Source organism: Tursiops truncatus, chromosome 3 (assembly GCF_011762595.2).
Source record: "Tursiops truncatus isolate mTurTru1 chromosome 3, mTurTru1.mat.Y, whole genome shotgun sequence".
Classification (NCBI taxonomy): Eukaryota; Metazoa; Chordata; class Mammalia; order Artiodactyla; family Delphinidae; genus Tursiops; species Tursiops truncatus.
Window position 1 is genome coordinate 57,582,137 of NC_047036.1, and position 21,486 is coordinate 57,603,622.

The window sequence follows — 21,486 nt, forward strand, 5'->3', positions numbered from 1 at the left end:
TCCTCAGAGTGTGCCTCAGTGACCCAGGCTGGCAGCTCCTCTCCTTGGGACCGGGATATTTAGCAGGGCTTTGTGCCAACCAGAAGCTTTCAAGAGAAAGTGTGAGGCCAGGCTAGATAAGAAAGAAGACAGAGAAATCCCTCAGAGAAGACAAACCAGTGGGAAAGGGCACAGCAAGTGTTGGATCACATAGTGCTGTTTATTTGGCAATGTTTGTGAATATTTAATTAAGGTTCTTACAAGCCACTGTGGCCCAGTACAGTGTAAGGACATGGCTAAGAATAGTTATTTTGAAGCTTTATACTATGGTGGTATCTCAGGTACAGGAAAAGATTAATACAAGCAATGATGTTCCTCAGGTAGTAGGAATTCAAAGAAAGTAAAATACAACCAAGTATCATAATTGCACATCTAGTAAATAAAGAAATTCTTTTGTATGCTCTAACTTCTTCAGTTTTGAAAACAGAACAAACCAGCTCTGACACGCATACTTAAATAGATCAGGAAACATTGCCCTGTCGTCCAAAACATTGTTGTTAGGAGGAAGGATTCATGATATTTGGGCTCGCCCACATCAAATGAACATTACAAAGGACCCTGTTTTGTATCGGGGCCCCTTTTTTTTTTTTTTTTTTTTTTTTTTTGCGGTACGCGGGCCTCTCACCACTGTGCCCTCTCCTGTTGCGGAGCACAGGCTCCGGATGCGCAGGACCAGCGGCCATGGCTCACGGGCCCAGCCTCTCCGCGGCACGCGGGATCCTCCCGGACCGGGGCACGAACCCGCGTCCCCCACATCGGTAGGCGGACCCTCGACCACTGTGCCACCAGGGAAGCCCTCGGGGCCCTTTTTATTGTGGTTTCTTAGAGCCAGGACGAGGAAGTGTGATGATACCTTGACTTGTTCATTTTTCAGGGGCAGATGACGGTCTATGCGAAGTTTGGCAAAAATGTTTATCTTCCTAAAGATGCCGAGTTTTACTTCGTTTATAACGGATCTCATCAGAGACACATCGTGATTGCAGAGCGCACAGAGGATAACGTTCTCCAATCCAGCGTTCCAGGTGAGGTGTCCTCTTTATTGTGCAATTGAAAAACCTGTCTGTGAGCACCTTCATGGTGCTCCAAGGTGGGATGGGTATGAGTGAGAGTGTATGTGTGTGCGAGAATGTGTGTTTGTGCGTTTGTGTGTGTGTGTGTGTGTATGTGTATGTAAGGAAGAACACTCACACTGGGTTATCTCACGTCTGAGCCGCTTCCAGCTGTGTCTGCAGCTCCCTGAGCAGCCCACCTTGGACTTAACCTCCAGGTTGGGGGTGCCCTGGATGCAATCCCGTGGAGAAGACGCTCTGTCTTCGTATTGCTGCTTGCAGTCCCGGGGCCGTGGCCAAGGGCAGCTAAGGCAGATCTGAGATACTTGACAGTGGTCTTCATTCTCCTGTGGTCAGTCCAGCAGCTGCTCTCTGCTTTGCTCTTTTGGGTGGCAGGGGTTCCTTCCTTAGCAGCATGTCCATCCAGACACTTCCCTGCTGGATCTCAGCTTCCAGAACTGTCTCTTCCCACCACCAGAATGTTCACATTCTGAAACCTGTAATTTTCCCAGCTGTCTTCAAGTACCACGGTGACAGATGACAAATTAATGTATCGTGTTAATGTGTTATCATGAAGTAACAGCCCCTCCTCAGGTACAGTTGTTTTGTATGTTCATTGGCATGTGGGTTGTACATCTGAGACATCAAGCTGTAGACTAAAGGTGCAATTAATATGCCGTTACGGGCAGGAAAGGAGGGTTTGTGGTGTTTTTCTTGTTTGTTGATTGGTTGGTTTTAACTGTGGGTCTCTTAGGCCTTCTTAAATTGTATCATAGAGGGAACCTTCAATTTTTTAATAGGTAAGACTGGCCTCATTTTTAAAAGAAAAATGTTTCTAAGTGCTTCTGTAGTATATCTGTTGCATGTGGGAAGAAGGAAGACAGGAAACATGCAAACACAGACATAGAGAATTGTAGTGATGTACAAAGACCTTTCAGACCTACCTGGGTTTGGTCACTGAATCAATCTATTGTGCAATTTCTGGGGCTTTGGGCAATTTTTTTTTTTTTTTTTTTTTTTTTTTTGCGGTATGTGGGCCTCTCACTGCTGTGGCCTCTCCCGTTGCGGAGCACAGGCTCCGGACGCGCAGGCTCAGCGGCCATGGCTCACGGGCCCAGCCGCTCCGCAGCATGTGGGATCTTCCCAGACCGGGTCACAAACCCATGTCCCCTGCATTGGCAGGCGGACTGTCAACCACTGCACCACCAGGGAAGCCCTGGGCAATTTTAAGCGCTTCTCTCTCAGGCCCAGTAACTCCCATCCTCACAAGAAAAAAAGTCAAACCACATTAATGGCACAGAGTTATACTGGCTGCTAGTCTCTTTTGCCTCTCCCTTTTGCTTTGGTATTTACATTGATGTTTTTGCTGCATTTAGCTTGGCCCTGTTTTCTTGGTTTTTCTCTTTTTTTTTTATCAGCCTCTTATAAGAGAAAGAATAAAAATAATAACTAAAACGCCACTCCTAACATCAAAACTTTTGTCTTTTTCTTTACTTGCGTGTAGGGGTGAACCTCCTCCCTACTCCTTGTGTGTTACAGAAAATCTTTTATGATTATATTGTGGCCTGCTTAGAAGGGAGAGTTCTTACCTTGATTTTAACAAACTCACTGCAGACAGTTCCACATTTCTGAATCGTACATTTTCCTGGACACAGCTTTACCAGGGTACCTTTCCAAAGTAGGTACAACAGTTTTCTGTAGTATACAGTGGACGTGTGTGGTCTGGGGGTAGGGACTCCGCTCTGTGCTGTACCATTGGACCACTTTAAAAAGGCAATGATGTGACGATAGCAGTAGCTCTTGCCTGGTAAACCTGGGACGCTTTTATTCCTTGAAGCCTGGCAGCATAGCTTCTGGGGAAAAGCTTTGGAGGATAAGGCAGAGCAAAGATGATTTGCACCCATTAGGCGTTTGCTTGGGGGCCAGTGGTGGCTGAATGTTAGCCCTTCTTCTGTCCAGCTGTTAATATCATGATCACAGAAGTTTGGTGGTGGTAATTCCTGGACATTCTGCCGAGGACAACATAAAAACATACCTGGGTAGAAGTTCACCAACCTTGGTAAAATGGAGTATAAGCAGAGGGAAGGGTAGCAGGATTAGGCGACCACCCAACAGAAGTATTAAGAACATCTACAAGACAGAGAAGCCGTTCTCAGAAGTGGTGGTGGGCCAATGAACAGTATATATAATGTTTCTGTTGAGAAGTGTTTACCCACCCTACTCACGTTCAGAAGAACTCTGAGGAACTAGGGTAAACTTGTGTAACTTTGTGGTGCTACCTTATAAAACTATCACCTAAATAAATATATAAAAACATATGACTCAGAAGGAAATGCCAGAACAGGAAAGGGCAAAGGCCTTTAAGACGACAAACTTGAATTGGATGGTTGGCTAGAAGTACAAGGTGAAGCTATGCCAAATAACAGTGGTAATGATGGGAAAGCAGCCCTGAGATGGTCAGAGCTCATAAAGGTCAGTTTGAAAAGCAGGAGTCACTGGAAGAAGATGGGGTCAGTGTTCATTTGGACCCACAGGCTTGGCAGCATTTAAAGATAATTGGCCGCATTTCCTTTCTGCCTTGCTCTCCTGGAGCGTGTGGTATGCTCAGGCCAAAGCTTTGGACACTGGGAGAGCATCTTCTGCAGACTCTGGGTGAACTGTTCACTATCTTGTCATCCAGGCCACAGGCTTCAGGAGACGGTGACGGTGTCTGTGTGCCTCTGCTCGGAAGGTTACTCCCCTGTGACCATGGGCTCTGACTCCGTGACCTATGTGGACAACATGGCCTGCAGGCTGGCTCGTTTGCTGGTCACCCAAGCCGATCGCCTCACAGCCAGTAGCCACCAGACCTTGCTGACCCCATTTGCCCTGACGGCGGGAGCATTGCCTGCTCTGGACGAGGAGCTCGTGCTGGCTCTGACCCATCTGGAGTTGCCTCTTGGGTGGACTGTCCTGGGAAATTCTTCACTTGAAGGTGGGTCCTTACCAGGAAATTGAGATGTCTCCTCTCTATGTCAAGTTCAAATGTGCCTTACAATTTGTTGCCTGTTTGCCTGGGTGGGTTTTCCTGCCTGCTTTTGACCTGAGCCTTGCACTATTCAATCTGGGATCCCTGACGTTCTGAGCCACTCATCTCTGGGCTGGTTGATGCCACTCTGTTCCAGGGGGTGAAGAGCTTTTCCTCAAGGAGGGAAGGACTGTTTCTTTGTGGCAGGCTCTTGAGCCAGCTGCTTTGAGCTGTGGCTCCGCTTCCTGTGATATGTTTTCTTGCTGTAAGAAGGGGATATTGGTGTCCTATTTCCAAATAGGTAGAGTCATTGAGCAAGGAAGAACATGCAGCCAACTCTGTGGAACACTGAGAAGAAATGTGGCCATGCAGGAAATGTAACCAATGCATTGACATCTTTGAAAATGTCAGTGTCACTGACAGCATTCATATTTACTATATTTATACTAACTTTTGGAGTTACGTCTGGATGCCCCTTCTTTACTAAAAGGCTAAATAGACTCAATATCATTAAATAGACTCTTAAAACCATTCGGAATCTGTGTGAACAAAGATATAGATGTTGTATATAAGCTCATACTATTCATGAGGCTACACTGTTCAACAGATACTACTTATGGTGATGACAAATAACATAATTTTATTGGAGATAGAATTTTGCTCTGTATTTTATTGGACACAAACATGTACTATTGCTGTTTTTCTGTATTCTTCCTATGACTTTAGCTTTGTGGTGGGATGATGCTGTCTTTAAGAGTTTCTGCTTCCTGATAAATTCTGGTTACAGGTTGGTTTAAAGTTGATCATGGATTAAGATTAAATGAACTACTCTAAGTAAAAGGGGTATGTTTTTTTTTTTTAAGCAGAATCAATCATAAGGTCATAAGCCACAATCAGAGAGGATCTCCATTTCTTTCCTTTATTAGGGTTATACTTAAACTCTCCTGGCACTTAAGGATGTTTCTTATTTCTTAAGACCTTGGATGAAAGAAGTCATCCGTGCCTGAGTCCCATGTGCTCCACTTAGCTGTGTGGCAGCTGACTGATGTGCATGAAGGGGTGGGCTTCCTGAGGGAGTGGATGGTGTGTGTTCTGCTCACCATCATCCCCAAGGACCTAGCAAAGAGCTTGGCACATAACAGGTGCTCAGGAAGTACTTGAATGAATGAGCGGTGTATCCTGAGACCTTTAAGGAGTTGCACATCCTAGATATTGCTATTGTAATTCTCCTGTATGTATAGGAGGAAAAAAATGTTTTCTGGCTAAGGAACTTTATTCATATGTATATACACACATATATTCATATATTTATTGGTGTATGTACACATGCATATACATATATTCATTCATATGAGTGTATATATACATATCTATCTATCTATCTATCTATCTATTATATACTTTCTGGCTAAGGAACTACATTTGCTTAAGCCTCCTGGCTTTTAAAACAAATTTTATCAATAATATTAGAGGGTATTTTATATTTTGGAAGGCAGACTCATTTTGACAAAGACATAAAGCTTTCATAATTTCTCACTAGTCACCATGCTCAAAGACATAAGTAAAGAGCCTCAAAGCCTCATGGAGAGGCAGGTGTAGGTCAGCGAGGGGGTACTTTCTTAGCACAGCAACTCTCTCAGCATAGCAGGTTGGACTCTGCAGTGGTTCAGTCTGTGCCTCTGCAAAATGATAAATTGCTGAAAGTTATGGAACTTCATAATTTCATATGAACAGCCTAAACTAAGAACCTTCAAAGTGGGATTCATGTTATCCACATGCTGTATTTATTTTTTATCCTAAGATTTAGAAATAAGATTTCCTAATCTTCAGTCTGTACATTGACAGTAGTATATGCATACAATTTTCTGGGTTTGGGGCATATGTGCAATTATTTTTGCTGACAGAGATGCATAATCAAATAAGTTTGGAGAAAACTGGGCTAACCACCAAATTGCCAAGGGTTATCTTATTGCCATTTTCATTGATGTTTGAAGATGTGTTCTTGTTTTCCAAGCCTCCATCTATCATGACCCTTTGGTTTATCCATATCCTTATAACAGACAGATTTATGTCACCAAGATATATACGTATATATTATATAGATATATGTATTTTCATGAGAAAAATTGGAGCAGTTGCTTTACATGGTGAGACATTGTATTCTATTTGAAAGCAATTCTAGTGTAATAGTCATTAAGATTATATGCTGGGCTTCCCTGGTGGCGCTGTGGTTGGGAGTCTGCCTGCCAATTCAGGGGACACGGGTTCGAGCCCTGGTCTGGGAGGATCCCACATGCCGCGGAGCAGCTAAGCCCGTGAGTTACAACTACTGAGCCTGCGTGTCTGGAGCCTGTGCTCCGCAACGAGAGAAGCCACGACAATGAGAAGCCCGCGCACCGTGATGAAGAGTGGCCCCCGCTCGCCGCAACTAGAGAAAGCCTGCGCACAGAAACGAAAACCCAACACAGCCAAAAATAAATGAATAAATAAATTTATATATAAAAAAAAAGATTATATGCCAAATCCTTGCCCAGTTTCTTCCTGTCTCTGAGATCATCTGGGCAAATTATTTCTGTTCTGATGCCATGGTTTTAATTTCTAAAATGAGGCATAATAGTACCCACCTCATTGGCTTGTTGCAATGGTTGAATTAGTGTATGGTGAAACTTCTACAACAATGTCTGAACATACTGAGTTCTCAGTAAAAGTTGACTCTCATGTGTGTATGTGAATGGATTTCTGTGTATAGAGAGTAGATTGTATGTACATATGTGGAAAACAAATTACAGTTGGTCTGGGCAACTGAAGCTACAGGCAAAGGACAAAATCTTGGTATTGCAAACAATTCCTTGAAATTTCTAGTAAATTTCTAGACTTTCTCTAAGAACAGTTTGTAGTACTTGAGGTAACATTGCTTGCACCCTAGACTTGTAATAGAACTTCTCTACAACATCAGTGTTCAGGGACAGGGTTAATACTCCTTTTTGTTTTCAGTCCTCTGATTAGATCAGTTCCATCCCCCTGTCTTCTAGTTTGCTGATCCTTTCTTCCACTTGATCTAGTTTGCTGTTGAATTCTTCTTTTGAATTTTTCATTTCAGGTATTGTATTCTCTGGCTCTGTGATTTCTGTTTGGTACTTTTTTTTAACATTTTCTGTCTCTTTGTTGAAATTCTCACTTTGCTCATGTGTTGCTGTCCTGACCTCGGTGAGCATCTTTGTTATTTTGAACTCTATCAGATAAATCACTTATTTCCATTTCATTAAGATCAGTTTCTGGAGATTTATCTTGTTCTTTTGTTTGGAACTTATTATGTTTCTTCATTTTCCTGGACTCTGTTTTGGTTTCTGTGCATCAGATCAAACAGCCCCCTCTCCCAGTCTTGACAGACTGGTCTTGTGTAGATGAACCTTGTCAATCATCCCAGCCCAAGCTCCTGGTTGCCTCTTAAATCTTTGTGCTAGTCCAAGTTGCTGTCTTTGTTCGTAGTGGCTCCCAGTAGTAGAGGGTGTACCAAGACCCATCAGTGTCCTAAGGGGGAGGATCTCAGTCAGCACCTAGATGCAGGCTGATTAGAAGGCATAAGCTAGCAAAGTATGCAGTCAAATCCCTTCCAGGGAAAGACTGGAAGATGGGTGTTTTTGGCTTGCTCCTCTGTGCAGAACCTTGGGGGAATGGTTACAGCAAGTACTTATGTGTACACCCATTAACAACTGCTTCTTTATCCACTGCAGTCCTGTGGGACTCCTGAATGCAAGCCCCATTGGCTGTCAGTGCCAGGGGATCTGGGACCTGTCTCTTGAGTGACAACCATAAAAGCAGCTCCTTCCAGAGAGATTGCCAACTGGCTTCCTTGGGGTCCAGGGAGAATGACAGCCAGCCCCTAGATGCATTCCACTTAGATGCTGGACGCTCGGGCAGCAGCTTATAAAGTATGAAGTCAAATCTCTTCCAGGGAACGACTGGGAGATGGGTGTGTCTGCCTGCTTAGTCAACACTGAGCCCTGGGGAGACAGCCTAGGTGCCTGCTTTTATGCCCATCTAGAGCTGCTGCTTTATTTGCTCTAGTCCTGTGGGATTCATGGGTGTAAGTCCTGTTGGCCTTCAGAGCTGGGCGTTTTGGGGGCCCATCCCAGGTGGGAGCCTTAAAAGGTGGGGTGCTACATGTATGGTGAAAACCCTTGATTCCTCAGGGAAAAGTTGGGAGTTGGAGGTTCCCTCCTGATTGTATGGCGCTGAGCTGGGGGTGGGGTTTATGGCAAGCGTATGTCTCAGCCTTTCCTACCCATGTGAGTGTGGGTATTTTCTCATCCAGTCCTATGTGTGGGAGTCATTGAGCTAGTGACTGGATTTCTCTCCGTGGGAATTGCTCTGTGTATAGCTGTACGTTTGGCATTTCCATGGGAGGAGGGAAGTTCAGGAGTCTCCTATGTCACAATCCTGGTCCTTCCCCCTCAATGTAGTAGAGTTATAACCTAAGCCGTTTAGAATCTCTTACGAGCTCAATGCATCTTTTTTTCAGCATACATATTTTATTAGTGTTGCTTGTCTTTGAGGCAGATAAATTACATTAGCAAAGTGAGAAATAAACTGTGGCGTGTGGCCCACTGGAGTTCGTCATGTGTTAATGGTAGGAGCATCGTAAATGGAAAAGTTTTTTTCCCTAGTAGTTATTTCTCCTAAGACCTGTCCAAAAACTATTTAAAACCTTACTGTTCACATTTATTTAAAATTCTTTGTATTTATCTATGTTTTATAGGGGGGTACAGAGGATGTTACAGAATGAGTAAAATTGATTTCTGTAATGACTTGGTCGTGGAAGAGTCTGATGGGAACCTTACCGTGAAGCATTACTGTATTTCCTTGCATTTTATAATAAATCCCTTATTTTCCTTTCTTTTCAAACACTGAGAGTTATCAGGAAGGCCTGAGAACCCGTAGAAGGGCCAGAATCTGAGCAGAGTATTGTGTCTTATGAAGAAAAGCAGAGCCTTTCCTTGGCCCTGCATCTTACCCATCATTACTCACAGTGCAACCAAGTTACTCTCCTAGGGAAGGAAATATCCTGTGTTTTATTTAATTTTGTGCCATAAATAAAATTGGATTTCTGTTTCATAAAATTAAACCCATTCTTTCTGTGAAATAGCTTTTATGATAAAAGCTTCTGAGCTGCCTCACACTTACAGTAAAACTTTAAGTAGTAATATACTATCCCATAAAATTTCATGGTTAACTTTTTTGTTCTGAATTTTTTGCTTGTTTGTTTTTTGGACAGAACTCTTTTCTCAGAGATGGGCATAATTTTGACAATTAGGTTAACTGGCATAAAATATACTCTTTTTTTATTCTGTTGGTGCTCAGATAACTTGAGTTAAAGTCTTCCCTTCCTGCTCAATCAAATGACTTCCAATCACTTGTGTGTCCAGAAGCCTGATGTGGCTGGCAAGCACCAAACTTGCCATCACCAGTGGGGAGGCTGCCATTTGAGTAAAGATCCCAAAGGGACTACAAATGCCATCTCGGAGGACTGATGGCCTTGCCTCTGAACATAGTAGCTCTTCTCCCAACCTGTGGAATTAGGTAGAGCTTGTCTTGATTATGCATTCTGACTTGAGGAAAAAAAGCCCCTTTACTTAAAAAAAAAGTCATATAAAGTCTCTCTCTCACAGCATGTATTTACACTTACAAACCAATATGTAGCAACAATTTGCAGATTCAAGACATCTTCTGCCAAAGTAAATTACTGTTGTGAAAAATGAGTTTGGACTTTTCTGCAGGTCTCTAGGTAAAAGTACTTCGTATGTACAAAGGTCTCCTTAATAGGCAGAAAGAAGTTCTTTGTTGTGGAAGAAATAGAACTCTTCATTAATTACACCAATTATAAAAACATAGCAACCTGTTTTGCAGCTTTATTGAGATATAATTAACATATTTGTGCATGTTTAAGGTGTACAGTGTGTTGATTTGGTGCATTTATATATTGCAAATGACTACCACCATAGCATTAATAACTCCTTACCATTACATAATTACCATTTCTTTTTTGTGGTAAGAACATTTAAGAAAGGTGGCACCATGAATTGAATCTGTAGGGCAAATACATTAAAAGTTTTTATAAAGCAAAGAAAATATCTGTTAGATTGTTTTATCAAGTTTAAAGAGTTAAACTTTATTCCTGTCTTTAGAGTTGGTTTTATAAGTGGAAAAAGTATTTAGGGTAAGCCAACTGAGCTTTTGCAACTTTTCTGTAGGGCTGTCTTGGATACACAGCCAGTGTATTTTGGGCACTGGCTTCTCATTCTGTGGTTGTATCGTTGGTTGGAGAACTGTCCTCAAAGAGAAGCAATGGATGGAACGGGTAGGACCCACCGAGAACAACTTAGAGAATGTATTATTTTAATGATTAATTCCAAATATCAGATCAAGAGTATGCTCCTTTCCTTGCAAGTAACACCAGTGGAGTTATAGCAACCAGAACATATTTAAACTTGAATCCAGAAATTAGAGAAATGGTGCATTGGTTGCAGAATACATGTTGTAAGGGCAAGTCCAAATAGTATCTGTAGTAACAAGTCACAGTGTAATGAGTGGTGACTTAAAGGAGAAGTAGAAACCTCATCAGGGGCTATAGGTTTGATGGATAAGGACTGCTGTTACTAGGAAGAAGGGTGGTTAGCATGATGCTGTGCTTTACTAGTAGGGTCTTTATAAATTCCCTTTGAAGGAGAATGTTTTTCTCTATTTTACAACTAATGGGGAGAAAAGGAAAAGAAATGCAGTCGACCAAAAGGACTTAGAAAGTTTATAAGAATGGGGGTTATTCAGCAACTGTTAAATGTGTTCTAATAGTTTAGTGTTCCCTTAAGGAGTTTAAAGAGCAATGGTAATATTGCTTATCTGCAGGAAACGCCATTAAGTGAGAATTAACAGTTCATTATGAGAGACTCAGTGGGAACTGCCAGTTTTCTGTGACATCTACATTTTGCTTCAAGCCACATACCGGGAATCATCACCTTCTTTCTAGGCAGTGAGAGAAGGCAATGTGTGGGCCCGCAACGTTTGACAGAGGGAAATATCTGTTTATCTTTCCTTGAATAGAGGAAAGAGATCTGTAACCAGGAAGAGGCAGGGTTTGTTTAACACTTGAAATGGAGCTTGGCTGTTGTTTTTATCCTTGAATATAGTCTGCCAGCTCTAGAAATCGAAAGGAAATAGAGCAAGGCCCTGTTGGCTGGTCCCCACCTGTGTGCCATGTCTTGTTAGCCAGGGAATGGTACATTGGATTAGAAGACTTGCTTGCTGTCCCACAGACTATGTGAAATGTCAGCTTTGTCTTTCTGCCCCAAAGCTTTGTCCTGGACCGAAAGTTTGAGATAACATCAGCTGATGTCCTACCAGTGGGTAGGAAACCCATAAAGGACAGATTTATTACAAAATACAAGTTCCTAGGTTTTTAAAACAATTTTGGAGGAGTTTTAAAATTAATGCATTATGGGTATTGACTAAGTCTGGGATATATGTTTTTCTTGGAAATCTTGACATTTTTCAAGCAGTTGTGTATACACTCAGTATTACTTTCTAGCTTTCTGGCACTTCTGATAGTATCTGGTGGGACAGACATCTCCACACTTCCTTTTCTGACATTTAAAGCTGGTATTATATTCCTTCAGTTGCTAAGGTAACCCACTGGATTACTGCTAGTGGTGGAGAGAATGTTCTTTAAGACAGGTCCTATGGTAAATGGGTAAAATTGTTTCATAATACTTAGCCACACACATGCACACAAATGTGCATCATTTGTGAAGTTTTAAAATCCTTAACCTAAAACTGGTTTCTCTATCTCCTGTTTCTTTTTTTAGCTTTTCGTTTTTAAGGAATAGGTTTTTCTGGCAGTAAAGAGTTTAACACAGAATTGGCCTCTTAAGGAAAAGGACTTTTTTCCCCGTGTCAAATCATTTGGACTTATCCTGCAGTTAAGTCAGTCAACTCTTATTAAGCACCTTCTCTGTTTAAGGCACTGTATTTTAAAGAAGAAAAAGCAGCTTAAACTTTTCCTTAAAAATTAAGCCTTCTACAGGGCACCAGTGGCCCTGAGACTGGAGTAGAGAATTACATGTCCACTCTCACAACTGAGAAATAGAGGATAGGGTTATATTCAGGTTATTTTCAGGTTATTTCAGGTTATTTTCTCCCTCTCTCAAAATTTTCAAGGAAAAAAAAAATGTAAATGGAAGCTTTTATTTTCAAACACCCATCCCTAATGTGCTTCCCAACAGATTCAAGCAAGTGGAAGGTTTTGAAATTTACCTCTGGGTGGCAGTGTTCCATCCCTGGCTGTTCTCCTCTGGGAACCCTTCAAATGTACAGGGCAGTTTTGGTTTGCACACAGGAGACTAAAATTGAATTTGAAAATGACTGTAGCCGAGGATTCTCTTAATACTTGAGTAAAAAAGTTTAACATTTTGCTGTTTTCGTAGATTTCTTCAATAGGATTTGAATGCTGGCAGCTGTCCTTGTACTACTTTATTTAAAAATTAAATAAAATACTGGTTTCAAAACTACCAAATGCTTGGAGGTTAAAAGGCTGATGGTTGAAAATGGGTGGGAGAGGCCTGGCAAAGGGGGCGGGCAGTAAATGGGGCAGTTGAGACTCATAACTTCATCCTGCCTAGCCTCAGAATCCCCAAGTTTACCGCTATCCTATTTTTTTTTTTTTTTTGCGGTACGCGGGCCTCTCACTGCTGTGGCCTCTCCTGTTGCGGAGCACAGGCTCAGGACGCGCAGGCTCAGTGGCCATGGCTCACGGGCCCAGCTGCTCCGCGGCATGTGGGATCTTCCCGGACCAGGGCACGAACCCGTGCCCCCTGCATTGGCAGGCAGACTCTCAACCACTGCACCACCAGGGAAGCCCCATCTGGACTTCTAATTAACTTTTCCCAACCTTCCACCCTCACTCTTATCCCAGGTAGGCTTCGTCTTATCTATTGACTTCCTGTTTGGTTTATCCCATTTATCTTCTCCTTCTCTCACCAGAATATCCCTTCCTGAGTGTGTCCCTGTGCTGAAGGAGGGGATAAGATCTCCCACTAAAGTTGTACCTCATACCCGCAAAGTTTAGTATTTCTCAATCTGGGCTTGGCTGTTTCCTGATTGTGCTTGAATTCAGAATCCCAATGCAAACTTCAAAAGGCCATTTCCAAGATATGATGAGTCTATGCTTTTTCTTCTTGTCAACAATAAAATTAGACTGCAGTGTATTTTCATTTGCCACCCAAACAGAACAGCGTTCCTGGAGGGTCACTTGGAAGGGTGCCTGGGAATTCCACAGGCTCACCTGTGGTGTGAGGGGAGAGCAGAAGAGTGCCCAATGCATAGTATGCTGTCAACAAATATCTACTGAATGAATGAATGGTAGATGTAAATCAGAGCCTTGAAGAAATATTAACAAATGAGAAAATTCTATTGCACAGGCTGGAAAAGCTGGTATGACGTAATTGCTGCTTATGGCACCTAATGACCGCCTGCTGCCCAAGCCATGGGGCTGTAGCACATTTGTCTTATGACACGTCTGGTGTCTTTCATTTTTTTTTTTAATAAATCTATTTATTTTTGGCTGCGTTGGGTCTCCGTTGCTGCGCGTGGGCTTTCTCTAGTTGCGGTGAGCAGGGGCTACTCTTTGTTGTGGTGCGCGGGCTTCTCATTGCGGTGGCTTCTCTTGTTGCAGAGCACGGGCTCTACGCGCACGGGCTTCAGTAGTTGTGGCTCGCGGGCTCAGTAGTTGTGGCTCGCGGGCTCTAGAGCGCAGGCTCAGTAGTTGTGGTGCACGGGCTTAGTTGCTCCGCGGCATGTGGGATCTTCCCGGATCAGGGCTCGAACCCGTGTCCCCTGTATTGGCAGGCGGATTCTTAACCACTGCGCCACCAGGGAAACCCTGGTGTCTTTCATTGATGCAATTATAGTGCCTCTTAATCACATAACTAGTTCCCTTAAATTATGATTTTAAATTATAACCAGAGGAAAACTGCTTGCAAATATACATAGATATATGTAGTGACTCTTTATTATATTTTTGTATTAAAAAAATCAGACAAATATGTATGACTGGCTAAGTCCCGCCATACAGCCTGTCTTAGTTCTTGAGACCCCTGTCCCATATGTTATTTTCGTTATAGCCTGCTGACAATCTTGGATACTAGGCTGAGCAGATACTCCTTTCCTTTTTTTCAATTTATTTATTTATCTATCTATCTATTTATTTATTTTTGTCTGCGTTGGGTCTCCGTTGCTGCATGTGGGCTTTCTCTAGTTGTGGCGAGCAAGGGCTAACCTTTGTTGCGGTGCGTGGTCTTCTCATTGCAGTGGATTTTCTTGTTGCAGAGCACGGCCTCTAGGTGCGCTGGCTTCAGCAGTTGTGACACGTGGGCTCAGGAGTTGTGGCTCATGGGCTCTAGAGCGCAGGCTCAGTAGTTGTGGCGCACTGGCTTAGTTGCTCTGCGGCACGTGGGGTCTTCCTGGACCACGGCTCAAACCCGTGTCCCCTGCATTGGCAGGTGGATTCTTAACCACTGCACCATCAGGGAAGTCCCTCCTTTCCTTTTACAGATCAAGCAACTTAAAACTTGAGAATTCAGTGGTCTTTCCAAAGCTACGTCCCTGTAAGTGTTCAACTCCAGATCTTTCAGCTATTTAATCTGCTCCCATTGCACTACACAGTGTTGTGTCTGGCTTCTTAATATCTTGTGTTGTTGTCCACGTTGTATAAGTCATTCTGGAAATGTCCCCAGATTGTGAAAGCCAGAAATTGTATTACCGTCTTTGAATTCTGATACGGACTTTTTAGTGTTTCAGCTGATTTAGTACTAGTTCCACAAGGTAAGTATAACCAACCTATATGAGGTACAGAATCCATGAAGTGCATTCCAGTAGTGTATATCAGAATGTGAATTTTCTGGAATGATTGTGTGGTTGTGTTTTCCCAGATTTTCAGTCAGGAGTTGCTGTAATCTGAGTGTCTCAAATGTGTCTGACGCAGAGCAGACACTTCGGGAAGCTAAAACCTGCCATTATGCTTTTTCAGTCCTCTTCTGTCTTTTGGCTATATGATCCCACCATGCCTGCCACGTTGCTATCGTGCTCCATGGGACGTCCTGTTTCCATATCTTTCCTATGAGTGTGTTTATATTTGCAGTTACTATCCTAGACTCACCAACCTCCGATCTTCCGTATGGAAGGCTGATTTGTTTATACACACACCAAAGCCCCGTTCAGAGCTACCCAAAGGGAAGATGCCGTAATATACAACTTCTCCTCCCATTCTCATTAAGAGTCCTGAAAAATATCAGAGATTGTGTGTGATGCTCATGCCAAGTACTCTCTTCCACTCTCCATGTAAATTTTTGCTAATATTTTTTTCATTCTCTTTCTGCTCATCATTTTTGTATTTTATAAACATCTGTAAACTTTCAAATCATTATGCGTGATGTAGGTTGATTAACCTGTAGAGCAGTTTCCTTGTAGGTCAGATAGTTTATTTCTGTTCACACTCTTTGTGTAAGCCTAGAGCTGTAGTTTACCAGACAGGATTTCATGGGCAAGATACTTATTTTATTGCAAACTAAAGTGGGCTGGCCATGTGCTTCCCCCTTTGTGTCCAAGGGGCCTGGCATATGGTAGTAGTTTGACTCAATGTTTGTCTGCTCAGTGACTTAGATGCACAAATCAACACCTCTAGGAATATATATGTGGCTTCGGAAACCAGAGGAGAACTTATTTTAATTGATAGGATTTATTTTTTTAATTCATTAAAAAAATGCATTAAAAATATATTTTGTTCATAAGCTTACAGGGTTGAATACATTTAAGTGGCTCTACTCAGGAGTTATGAAACATTAGTAAACCCTACGAAGTAGAAGGACTTCTGAATTAACTCGTTTAAAAATAACATTTGCATCTAGATTATTGTCCCCATCAGTTTTAGTATTTTGCTAAATGTTTAAGACCATATCTTGGCTTGGCAGCAAGTGATGTAGATTAAAAATAACTTGTAAAAATCACAAAGTTTTTTTGGTCTTATTCGTTGGTGAAATTTGTTAGCTAATAAAATCTTAAGAGATGATTGGGAATACAGTGGTACAAAAAGGAGGCATAGATATGGATTTTGTTAACCAGATGTTTAAAGTAGCAGATCTCAACCCTGGCTTTTACTTAGAATCACTTTGGAATCTTTAGAAAAGATGGATGCTTGTGGGGGGGCGGACTTCCCTGGAGGTCCAGTGGTTAAGAATCTGCCTTCCAATGCAGGGGATGCGGGTTCGATCCCTGGTCGGGAAACTAAGATCCCACATGCCACAGGGCTACTGAGCCCACACGCCACAACCAGAGGGCCCATGTGCCGCAACTGCAGAGCCCACGTGCTCTGGAGCCTGCATGCCACAACTAGAGAGAAGCCCGTGCACCACAACGAAAGATCCTGTGTGCTGCAACTAAGGCCCAAAGCAGCCAAAAATAAATAAATAAATAAGTAAATCAATACATATTAAAAAAAAAGACTGATGCTTGGGCCCTTCCCTATAATTTTAATTGTTCTGAGGAGGGTCTTGAACACAACTATGTGGGGGTGAATGGGAAGAGAGAGAGAAACATACAGACATCATTGGACCCCAGAAGTACCAACACCCCTCATTCTTTCCCAGCCACATTCAACTCTTTCCCCTTGGAGTTATTATGCTGACTTTTAGAGTAACCGTCACCTGGTTTTTCCTTATAGTTTTACTACCCATGTATTCGTATATAATATGGCTTGTTTTCACTTTTTAAAAACTTCATATTAATTAAAACATATTCTGTGTATTCTTTTGTGACTTTTCCCCCTCGACATTATATTTCTTGGTTTCTTCTATATTGGTCTGTAATTCGTTTTTATTGTTAGAATACTTGTGTATGATTATACTGCAACTTATTCTATTGTTGATTAAGTGATTAATCAAGTGATTAAGATCACTTCTATTTTTGACCATCTTACATTTTTATGCATGCTTCCAGGTGCATACAAAGCATTGTCCTCACTGGGGCTTGTATGTAGGAGTGGAATTGCTCAGCCATAAGACATCCGTTTCTTCAAATTTATTAGATTATACCACAATGTTTTCCAAAGTGGGTGTGTCAATTTACATTTCCTCTAGCAGTGCATGTGAGTTCCTGAGGCCCTGATAATTTATTTTTCAATCTTCCATCCTGAATTTCCTGCTACCTTAAAGGCACAGTCAGACCTTGTGTAGGTGTGATAATGGTCCCAAGTTTGGACTGAACAGTACATAAAATCAGCTCCTTCAGTAACAACCAAACTGGCCACCCCTACTCTTGCGCCTCAGGTGCTCCAGAAGGGCTCTCGATCTGTGCTGTATGTCACAGATCTTTGATCCCCAAAGAGTCAAGGCAAGGATGAGTATTCCTAGGACCTTGGGTCTTTGACGTGACAGCCTCATTTTCCAGGCAGAGAAACTGAGGTGTGGCAGAGTGAGAGGCGTGGGCTTTGAGCCTCCCTCCCTGTCACGGGGGCAGATGAGCCCCACTTTATGCCGTGATGGGTGTGTTGATTGAACGTCACAGCCTGCTGTTCCTTTTTGTGTCTGGGTGATCTTGCTGCCAGGATGGTACAGGTCACACCTTTTAATGGTTTCCATTAGAGCAATTATTAGTAATTCTGCTTTAGTTACATTAGTTCAAATAACTCCTGGTACCAAATAAACAGGAAGAGACAAATTTATTTGGTAAAAAAAAACCCGTTCATTTTAATTAAACACCCCCATGTCTACCAAATTGTAGAACCCCTTTCCACAGCTTGTTTTCCTGACTCCTGTTAAGAATCTGAAACTCTATAGCAAGCAGAATTATTTATATATGTCGTGATGTTTCCTATTTCAAGCTGTTTGCCTGATTCTAGGCTCTGAACTTCTATACTGAGTGATAAAACTCTTTCTTAACACATTTTGGGCAGCCTTTTGTTTCTTCAAACATCAGAAGATCTTCTCTTCCCTGGATTTGGAGGGACGGAGAGGGGCAGCAGTGCGCACTCAGCCCCACATGTTTGCTGTCCTCTCCCATTGAACAGGATATGAGGATGGAGCCAGAAAGGAGAGAACAGAGAGCTGGGCTAGCAAACAGGCCTGGGAAGCTCTGCTGGTGCAGGAATCAGGTTGGGTACAGTGAACTACAGCCCAGGTTGGAGGGTATTTAGGGTCTTGCTCCAGGCACTATAGGGAGTACCATTTAAACGGTTGACACCATACTGCCTTTATCAGTGGTATGATTTTAAAAGGGAACCCAAAAGGTTTAGGAACCGGGCCGCACAGCAGGAGGTGAGCGGTGGGCGAGCGAGCAAAGCTTCATCTGCCGCTCCCCATTGCTTCCCATCACTCGCATTACCCCTGAACCATCCTCCCCCTACCCCGTCTGTGGAAAAATTGTCTTCCACGAAACTGGTCCCTGGTGACAAAAAGGTTGGGGACCGCTGGTTTAGATGTTCCCTTTTGGTCGTATTTTTCTTGGAAAAAAATTGTATCTCGTATAACCATGGGCATTTCTCCCTAGGTTCAGACTGAGATCCGTGACTTAGAAATTCCATCCTCATGTGACTGGTTACAACCTCATGCCTCATGCTGACTGGTACATTGGGCAGTGTACTCGTGTGTGTGTGTGTGTGTGTGTGTGTGTGTGTGTGTGTGTGTGTGTATGTTGTTACGTGATCCTAACAAGTCTCTTCACGATTATTACTTAAGGGGGAAAAAGAGTGTAAATGTTACCAAACATGCCTTGCTGGGAATCTGTTAAGAGTAAAAACCTTACTTTCTAATTAAGTGAGTTTAAAGATCAAAGACTTAAAGGATAAAATAATTAAAGATAAGTTCTTTAATAGCCTTTAGAAGATAGCAAGTATATTAAACATGTCTGGTGGGGTGCACTGCTTTGTCTGTTTTCAGATGTTTTGGCATTTCAGATGTCATTTTACTGAGGGGAGTCTGTGCTGTGTCACACAGATGGATGATGGAGCAAATACACAGTGAAGTCTGTGGCATTTACATATTTGAAATATGATGCTTTAAGCTCATTGATCTAGATATAGAAATAGTATAAACCAACTAAAAATGTAAGCCAAGCAGTTTTCTTTTGCATCCGTGTGCTGCGGAGCACTTCCTTCTGATTGTTTCAGACTAGAGTTTTGTTGGATCCTGGCTCCACACACATCATCATCACAACCTGCTGGTAAGACAAAGCTGAGTTTATTGCCGGCCTTGATAAGGGAGAACTCTGCCTCCATTGAGCCTTAGCAGAATCTTTTTTTTTTTTTTTTTTGCGGTACGCGGGCCTCTCACTGTTGTGGCCTCTCCCGTTGCGGAGCACAGGCTCCGGACGCGCAGGCTCAGTGGCCATGGCTCACGGGCCCAGCCGCTCCGCGGCATGTGGGATCTTCCCGGACCGGGGCACGAACCCGTGTCCCCTGCATCGACAGGCAGACTCTCAACCACTGCGCCACCAGGGAAGCCCTGAGCCTTAGCAGGATCTTGAAGGGGGAAGGCAAGGTTGAGATTTGTTGAGAACTCGAAGTTTGGTTTAATGAGGGTCTTTGGATGCAGGGGAGGAGTGATGGCAAGGGGGTGTCAGGGAAGGGATTTTGATTAGGTTTAATAAGGATCATGATATAGTAGTTAAAGATTGGTTTTGCAGCTTAAACTGTCAATGCTTCCTGCTAAAGAGTTGATGGGCCTTGAAGGAAGTTCCTCTGACGAATAGTCAATCTTTGCCTAGGCAGGAGTCTCCTGGACTGGTGAAGTTATGCTAATGAAGACGACGGAATAGCAAAATCATATTAGTGTAGACGGTAAGCTGGGTGGCGAAGAAGGTAGTTTTTGTCTTCAATGTCCAAGCTGTGTGGGAGTATGTACTTTGTGTTCACAGATTTTTCTCGGGAGGTATCAGAGGTCGAACTAAGAATGATAGACACTCCAAGTAGCAGCTGTAGCCATGTATTAAAAGCTAACTGTCGGGCTTCCCTGGTGGCACAGTGGTTGAGAGTCCGCCTGCCGATGCGGGGCACACGGGTTCGTGCCCGGGTCCGGGAGGATCCCACGTGCCGCGGAGTGGCTGGGCCCGTGAGCCATGGCCGCTGAGCCTGCGCTTCCGGAGCCTGTGCTCCGCAACGGGAGAGGCCACAGCAGTGAGAGGCCCGCGTACCGCCAAAAAAAAAAAAAAGCTAACTGTCATGGGTGGTCATCAGGGAAAGAGCCATTGGTCATTTATTCATTCAACAAGCAAATATTTATAGAGCACATACACATGCCAGGCACTGTGCTAGGATAAAAGATGAGGTCCTACCCTGTTTGGGCCTTCTACTCCAGTGTGGTGCAGCATCCTGTGGTCTCTTTCGGATTACAAACAGTCAATAACATTACTTAACTGGAGGGTATGTATAACTCAGATTCTTACTGAGTACTTATTCTGACAGATCTTGAGTGTTAGGATTTTCATGTTCAGTTGTTGAGACTAGGTTTGTTTTAAGGTGTGTCTTGATGTCGATGGAGTTCATGGGCCTAGCTTTTTCAAATGTAAGCAAATGTATTCTTTTACATGTTTCCAATGTAATGTTGATCATGGGCCAGCTGTGTTCCAGGCACTGAGTCCTTGTAGGAGAAATACAGGAGGACAAACTCTATACAAATTAGACGATTTAAACATACACAAATAATTGAGATTTTAGTAGTCAGTTGCCATTCAACTCAATAAATACAGAGTGACTTCAGTTTGCCATATACCATGCTAGGTGTTAGGAATAAAAAACTTCCAGGATGCCCTCAGCCTGTAAGAAGATACAGTCCAGAAACAACCATAAGACACAGCGGCAAACACCAACAGCAAAACCCAGACACAAACCAAGCAGGAACCCCTTTATCAAGGGGGATGTGAAGAGGCACAGGCTGAATTTTTGAAGCAGAGCACTGGTGTGTGTGGCTTTGGCAACCCTGAAATAATCCCAAAGCCCTAATAAACGGGTAGGAGTACCTCCACAAAGTTTGAGAGAGACCATGGACTCAGAGTCCATTTCTGCCCCAGCTGCTGATTGGAGAGGAGCACCTCTGAGGACAAAAAGTAGAAATGAAGGCTCCTTGACATCCTTGGCCTCTAGTAGCCTGTCCTGCTAGGGTAACAGCATCTCCTTAGAGGACACCTTGGAAATTGACGATGTCTGTTTCCAAAGGATGGTGTGCTCCTAGCACTTGTTTTCCATGGATGACCTCACTGAATGTGAGTGAGAGGTGATGTGAACGTGCACCATAGTGCACAGAACAACATTGTACCAGTGATGAGTGAAGCTGGCTCCAGCACCTCCCTGACCTT

The 21,486-nt window shown here is 43.0% G+C and overlaps 1 protein-coding gene across 3 annotated transcripts in view; it reads left to right on the forward strand.

Annotated features, from left to right (window-relative positions):
- ARHGEF28 (Rho guanine nucleotide exchange factor 28) overlaps positions 1-21,486 on the forward strand; it is a 278,789-nt gene that overhangs the window by 89,707 nt on the left and 167,596 nt on the right. For 2 of the 3 annotated variants that reach the window (XM_019929841.2, XM_073802206.1), the window contains exons 3-4: positions 914-1,061; positions 3,769-4,062. In XM_019929841.2, coding sequence (XP_019785400.2) covers positions 914-1,061; positions 3,769-4,062 — 442 coding nt within the window. The remainder of the gene's footprint in view (positions 1-913; positions 1,062-3,768; positions 4,063-21,486) is intronic. The other variant, XM_019929844.2, reaches the window with a different exon arrangement.